Raw genomic sequence first — 7,987 nt, forward strand, 5'->3', positions numbered from 1 at the left:
GTTTTTGGACAACAATTTTCATTTTGGTGCATCATTAATAAAAGTATCAAATGAATGCCAGTGAAACATGTTCCTGTTAGATAGATAATAACTCCAAAAATACCAAAATTGTGGTAAATTGACACTCAGACAACTTAAACAGCTTTGAATTCATGTAAACTCTGTCGTTCCCAGTGTTGATTATCTGTCCAGGTTTTGCGATTGCACAATATTACCTTTGAGCTAGATTTAAGTAGAAACAATCATTTCCTGGGTCTGCTTCATAAGTTATCCTGTCTGTCTGACTCTGCAGACGTGAAAATGAGTAACACCTACATATCTATGGTTTGCAGAATCATCCAAGCACAGCATATGATCCAGGCGTCTTTGCTGATGATCCTCAACATTAAAGCCAGTTACTCATTTTATTGTAAAGGACTAAACGCTATCTGCATTTCAATAAAACTTGTTTTGCACTGAATCATACTCCTGCTGCAATTCAATCAATGACAAACAAGTAGACCAAGCAAAAATAGAGGAAAGTAGAAGTAAAAGATGGGAATAGATAGGAAAAGCGTAGGATGAGGAGGTCTGTGAGAAAGAGACAGTGAGTGGGAGACACGGAGACAAAGAGACTGTGGGGATGGGAGAAGTACCAGCAGGGAATCAGAGAGCTTTTTTTAACACGTCCACCAACCATGCTAACACTTGTGCTGTGAGTGAATGATACAAGTTACATTGATACATTAGCATTTTTCCTTTACTGATCAGTGGTTTAACATTTGCTCACAAACATTTTAAACAAAGGTCTTTGAAAGTCAATATAAATGGTTTATCGGGAGAATGTGGGAGAAGCCAGAGGTAGCATCCATTATCACGAAGCAATCAAAACCAAGAGGCTGTTGAGATGACTGAAACTGCTGCAGGCTCATTAAACTAATTTACACATTCAACTAGGAAAGGAATCAAAACAATAATAATGGCACTGCATTTCCCTCACAGCAGCTTTGCTGCTGAATATTTATGTGGGAAAATATTTCTTTGCTAACTGTATAAAAAGCTTGCCACATTCCAAAAAGTTTAAATATTTTGTATATTATCTCTGTGTGATGCCGATGCATACAGAAAAATAAGCTGATAAATGTTCATTACCCTTTAGGCCTGGTTCATACAAGACACCTTGAGTATGTGTCGCTGCCGCAGTCCTTCATGTTATTAAATTTCCCACGTTAACAGATGACAGTTTTAACAATAGGCACGTTTACTTTTGCGTTTCGCCATCTTGTCTATTTTTCATGCGTGGCGCACATGGTTAGCAGGAAAAACAGACAGAGAGAAGATGATTTTGACACCAATTCCACCAACATGACTACAAAAATTGACACCGCTCACAATAGTTTTGGTGTCTACATTAAAAACATACATATTATAACTTATAACTCTCTATTTCTCTCTCTCTTCCCCATCTGAGTTTTTTTTCTGTCAGAGACTAATCAGTGTGATTGAAGTCATAATCATATTTGTGGTGTGGGGAGATGAGCAAGAAACAGAGCGAGGGCATGAGTGAAATGTAGCAGACACACACAGCGGGTGTGAACACACACACAAGCGAGACGCAGCACAGCAGCGCACAACACATCACACATCCAGTGTGAAGCAGGCGTTATACCCCTTTAACAACATAAGTAATAATAGGGAAGCACCAATATCAGTATCAGCCGATTTTGGATTTCAAATTTTATTACGGAATATCGGCAAACACGTGAAGATCCTGTGATATGACCAATGACTAAAACAATAGGCTGATTATGCTGCTGCCTCCCTGACTTCTATGCTTCTTATTTATTTTGCACAATAAATCTACATCAGCTGTGACATGAAAAATATTATGTTAATTCCACTACAGAAGAGACTAAATGACCTCTGCATTTGGGGCACAGGGTAAAATTTGTACTGTATGTGGTATTGATTATCAGTCCAAGAACGACCCATGTATTGATATATCTGATATTGGAAAAAAGTCCAATATCATGCATACTAATCCTACACAGTTATTAAAACCTGGGTAAACCAAGGGAAGTGAAATTTTAATAATTTTGTTCCACTGAGTCATGATCATCATCCCATGTGTACTGTTAAAAAAAAACAAAAAAAAACACACACACACACACAAGTATGCACAAGTATTACACTCAAATATGTTTCAGTTCAGTTCCTCTTCCAAGCTCAGCAGCAACTTAATGATTTTAGATAGCTGCTCCAATGATGTGCGTCACATGGCTGAGATTGGAAGTGGTGCAGACCCATATGCACAGACTGTCAAGTCAAAGTAGTAGATGGTGAAAGTTTCCTGGAGCTGATAAAAAATATGTGTTTATTGCAGAGTCATTTCAACCAGGAGTGAACAACAATTGTACCTACTCTTATGTATTTAAAGACCTAAGAAAAGGGTTTTAATTTGCACTTCAGCAAAGCACAAAATAAACCCTGCTGGAGGCGCTAGGGTTGCCATGCACTGGGAACCCATTGTCAACATGTGAGGGAGTATGAGTGCTTGTGTGAGCAATATACTCATGAAATCAGTCCCTCCTTCTCCCCTTTGACTTAGCCCCCTTTATTGTTGGAGGAGTGTTTATAATATTAAACTGCATCAGTGGGAGGAATCCATCATAGCCAGCACTATGTCCAACAGTAAACATCAACACAGACTTACAGTTAAGGCCAAAATGATTAGCCCCCCAGGAATTATGGAACAATTTTCTAAAATTCTTCCCAGTGTTTGCAGCATTGATAAAACTTGATATAATCAAACATTCACCAGTGCTATTTAGTAGCTTTTGGTACATTTTGGATATAAAATACATTTTTAGGCTTGGTTTATATCAAATATAGTGAAAAATGGGGTGGTCAAAAATATTAGCCCCCATGTGAATTTTTATTTTCAAAACACATCTAATTAACCAATCAGGTTTCAAACCACACCTATGCAGTCAATTGGTTTCCGGACAACACCTAAGTATTCAATCAGCATAAAAGGACTCCAAGGAACAGGGCACCTGTGCACATTGAAAGGGATTACTTTTACTCATCATGCCAAAGACAAAGGAAATCAGTCTTGAGCTCAGAAAGAAGATTGTGGAGGCTCATGAGAAGGGGGAAGGTTATACTGCCATTTCCAAGTGTTTCACAGTGTCTAGAACCGCTGTACGTTCCAAGTACAAGGAGACAAATTCAGGAAAACACAAACCTGGGCGTGGTCGTAAGTGGAAGATTTCAAGAACTCTGAATAGTCAGAGATGTCGGCAAGAACCCCCGGACATCTGCCAATATGATTGTTGCTGACCTGGCCTCTTCTGGAGTTGATGTTTCAAGGAACACAGTTGTGAGGGTTCTTCATCGTGGGCTTCACGGCCATCGTCCGAGAAGAACCCCTTTACTCAAAGAGCGGCACATCACAGCAAGACTGAAGTTGCCCGTGAACATTTGAAAGGTAAAGATGAGTTCTGGAAGTCTGTGCTTTGGTCTGATGAGACTAAACTGGAACTGTTTGGGCACATGGATTTGGCGTATGTTTTGCAAAGAAAGGTAGAGGCCTTCAACACAAAGAACACAGCTTCCACAGTTAAACATGGTGGTGGGAGCATCATGCTGTGGGGCTGTTTTGCAGCCTCGAGCACAGGGAGCCATGTTCGGGTGCATGGCATCATGAAAAAATAAAATGATGTTGAAATTTTGAGGAATAATATGTAGAAATCTGCTCGTAGTCTATCCTTAGGTCATCTCTGGGTCTTCTAACAAGACAATGACCCGAAGCACACATCGAAATTGGTCCAACAGTTCCTGAAGGATACCAAAACCAAGGTCCTGGAGTGGCCCGCACAGAGCCCAGACCTCAATCCTATTGAGAATCTGTGGCGGGTGCTCAAGGTGAATGTTGATGCTTGGAAACCACGCAATTGGGACCAACTGGAATGGAAGAATGGACCAAAATCCCTCAGGAGACCTGTGCCAACCAAGTAAAGAACTAATCTTAGAGGTTGTGTTCAGTTGTGGCTCAGAAAGGGTACACTATTGACTATTAATGAGCAGGGGGCTAATCATTTTGGACGTCTCATTTTTGACCTTTCTTGTTTCAATTCAGTGTATCAATAAAATATTCAAATCAAACTTAGTGGACATTTTGTCTTTGTTATTTTGGTAAACAAATGCAATATAAACACTTGTTGTTAATGGTCATTTCCAGACATAAATCAAGTGTTTTGTCTCATTTCATAAGGGGGGCTAATAATTTTGGCCTCAACTGTATGTAAAACACATGCCTGCTTGAACACACAGACACACACACACTAGTGATGAACAATCAACATCACAACATCTGGAATTTGTGAAGTCTATTTTAAGTTCAATATTAGTAAGAGCTTTAGTACACGATCATACGAGCTACAATACTCGGCGTGTATTTATTACAATTTTGAAATAGGCTTAAAACATTGGACAACAGAAACCACAACAATTCAGTTGCAGCCTTTGTGATTTGAAAACAATTACACTCAACACACTGACAATCAGAATCTTTGTTAACTTGGCATTCATTCAGATGTCCACACTGTGTTCTTTGACACAAGGGACCAATCTCTTACTACAACATATTTTATGGAGTCACTGTCTGTGTGTACAGTGATGTAGACACGTGAATTTGACATAATGTGCCATGTACCGTGCCGTACCTGTGCACAGATGGAGACAAACACGAGACATAAACACAGATTACCTGGCCTCTGCCACAGTGCAGCAGTAACTGCCACTGCGTCGCGAGCTCCTTCCCACCCGCAGCTCCTCTCGAGACTTACGCCGATTAAAGTAGTCTGTGAGTTTGCCAAAACTCGCCATTGTTCCTCTCTCTCTCTTCACCTTCACCTCTCCCTATCCTTTTTGCCGCCTCGTCCCTTTGACGCGTAACAAGATGCTCGTGGCTCTGTTCTGTAAAGCTCCTCATCGGCTCACAGCCTCCTGACTTTCTGTGCGCCTTCCTCTGCTTCCACCTGAAATCAGTGGCATCATCAGCCACAGGTCACATTCTCCTGGAGCTCCCTCATGCTGCTCACACGCAGAAGAGACAAACCAGACCTCGCTCTGCCTTTCTCCGCTTCACTCCCCCTCTTTCGATCCTCTGCTCCAACATGCAGCAAATACAATGACTCTCTCAAAATAGCAGCGTTTGTAGCTGCCTTCAAATCGACACATTGGGTTGACTGGAAGGAAGAGAGGGAGAGTGAGAGAGGGAGAGGGAGAGAGAGAGAGAGAGAGAGAGGAGGGGGGATGTGGTGGCTCAGCAACGGCTGGTATTCTTATGTGCTGGAGCTGGTGGGAGAAAAAGAGCTGCTCTGATGCTGGTACCTAAGCCTCCACCCCCTCTTTCTCTCCCCCTCTCTCTCCGTTTTAAGTGCTGCTGTCTCACTCTCTCTTTCTGCATGCATTCTTTCACACAACCACTGATACACGTGCAGCATTTGATCAAAGCGAGAGAGCAGCAGGCAGCAACTTAGCTGTCAATGTCTCCTCCACATATGTCCTCCCTCCTTCCCTTCTCTCCTTTCTGAAAGGGAGAAATAAACAGACATGCACACACACACAAACTCCCACTGAACCTGAAGTGCTCCTGCTTGATGATCATAATTTCCACTAGGGCTGAATTAATCAAAAATTATATTGCATATTGGATATATTGGTATTGCAATACAGCCTACTGCAATTTTCAAATCGCAGGAGGTGCGGTATTTGTTAAAGCCAAAATGTGTGCCATTCACCCATTCAGACAGCACATTTCTATCACTCACTCATCGTGCCCATTTACGTGCTGCCAGCATGTCAGAAATCGAACCCACAACCTTTGAGTTGAAAGACGACTCGCTCTTCCACTGAGCTACCATCGTGTGTGTGTGTGTGTGTGTGTGCGTGTGCGCGTGTGTGTGTGTGTGTGTGTGCTGCCAACTGCGTTCTAGCTTTGATCAAATGTTGCACGTGTATTAGTGGTTGTGTGAAAGAGAATGCATGCATGCAGAAAGAGAGATAAATAAAAAACAAGCGGGGAGGTTTGTGCAGAGAAAGACTGGCTTGTATAGCCTCGTGTTATTTCTCTGAAGAAACACCACTCAAGAGAAGGAGAAGGATGAGTGTAAGGGGCAGCAGAGGAACAGAGGAAAGGAGGTGGATGTTTAAAGCAAAGGGCTGTTTGTGAAGCGTTCATTAGTGAGCAACCCCCAGAGATGCAACGCAAATAAATATAAAAAATAATAGTTGCGCTGCGTCTCCAATGTGGTGTAAGAGCTGATACGCATATAGTCACAATGTTGTTTGCGAACATCTGTGTAATGGCTGCATGTCGGGGTCCGCTCAGTTGCGGAAGGTCCATGTGGATACACTTCTATTTCTGGTGGATGCCACAGCAGAGCCGCATAAATTCAGCAGAATTCAGCACGAGCGGGAGAGGAAGCAGGAAAATAAAACAACTAGTGTTTCCACATCGTAGTTCTCCTTTTTCTTTGCTCTGTAGAAATATTGTCCTCATGGAGACCGAAAACCTGGTCCTAATGCAGCAGAACCTCAGTTACATTTGAATGATGGTTAAGCTTAGGGATAATGCTTTGTTTAGGTTGTCCAATTGAATAGAGCTCAATGCACTATCCTAAGAAGAATAGCTGTGCAAAACGGTGTGTGTGTCCATTTGTCTATGTGTGTGTGTTTGGCTTGTTTGCTGTGCTATGATCCCATGCAGCAGTTGTGTCATGTGAAACATGTGGGCAACATGAATGTAAGTGACTACTTTATTCACTATTCACGTTCTTTTGTTGTAACCCCAGAACCTGTATGGCTGGCTCCTTTGTTTACTATTCGTCACCGGAAGTCCGCTAGAGTGCTCGTACGTGAGTAGCTTATTTGTTATTCATGTTCCCTCATCGTAACCCCGGAACCTGTAAGGCTAGCTTCTGCTGTTTACAATACGTCACTGTGAGCCCGGGAACGCGCTAATCCGCAACTTATTTCTCCCGACTCTTCACATCACTCGAGCCTCCGTTCGGAAGTAAGTTAGCACATACAGTATCATCTTGGTTTTGATTACATTTATTAGTTGCTTGTACTATGCATTTTGTGCATAATTAGTCTTACCTGCGCTGTATTTGTGTGCCGTTTTGTTCGTCTGAAGAGGCTATCAAGCTAACAGCACGTAGAGGAAACAGCCATGTGTGGTTTTTGCACCCTTGGTGAGCGGAGTGAGGTGTGTATCTTGTATATTGTGTGTGTGTAAGTTGTAAACAGACTTGTGTTAATTAAGCCAAATCTAATTATTGTTGTTTATTATTTTTGAAGCACTTTAAGCATTTCTATGTGTAGTGTATAGTTGAATTCAGATGCACTGTGGAAATGAGATTTGTCAAATTTGCATGTTATTAATTAAATTCATTATGTGCTTATTTTTTTAAGTTTTCACGGTGCTACCAAATAAAGACAATTGCACCTGTCGAGACTCTCTGCCATTATTAAATACATCAAGGGATGCTACAATGAACTTTGCAGCTTTCTACGAAGCCCCAGACATAACATGGGAGAAACAACTCTTATTCATGGCCACAAAATAAGTATAATATGAAACAAGACATACGTTAATACCTGTGGGCTCAAAATGGAGCGCACCCTCGATTGAAACTGTGAGACTAAAGTAAAAAGATAAAGATATCACAAAATTCCAACTTCGGTGATCAACAACATTAAAGGTGAAGTAAGTAGTTTATAGGGCCATCTAGAGGAGAGGCTGAAATTTACAACAAAGAACAGAATCCTCTGCTCACCCCCTCCCTTCCCTGAGCGCTACGGTATCCGCAGCTGGTCAAATGTCGTCCTCGTCGTCTTTCTCCGTGTCAGCAGATGAGGTTCGTGAGGCGAGGGAGAGGGCGAGCTACCGCGGCCGTAGCAGACGAAGCGGAGAGAGAGGAGGTGGGACTTCCGCTAC

At 42.0% G+C, this 7,987-nt stretch overlaps 1 protein-coding gene across 1 annotated transcript in view; it reads right to left on the minus strand.

The window, feature by feature from the left end:
• ankfn1b (ankyrin repeat and fibronectin type III domain containing 1b) overlaps positions 1–4,869 on the minus strand; it is a gene marked incomplete at both ends in the record, with an annotated part of 169,586 nt that extends 164,717 nt beyond the window's left edge. Inside the window, one exon of the mRNA XM_083903447.1 lies at positions 4,751–4,869. Within this exon, the coding sequence (XP_083759573.1) occupies positions 4,751–4,869 (119 nt within the window). The remainder of the gene's footprint in view (positions 1–4,750) is intronic.
• Between the last annotated feature and the right edge of the window lie 3,118 nt (positions 4,870–7,987).

This window comes from Microchirus variegatus, assembly GCF_963457635.1.
Source record: "Microchirus variegatus genome assembly, chromosome: 17".
Taxonomy (NCBI): Eukaryota; Metazoa; Chordata; class Actinopteri; order Pleuronectiformes; family Soleidae; genus Microchirus; species Microchirus variegatus.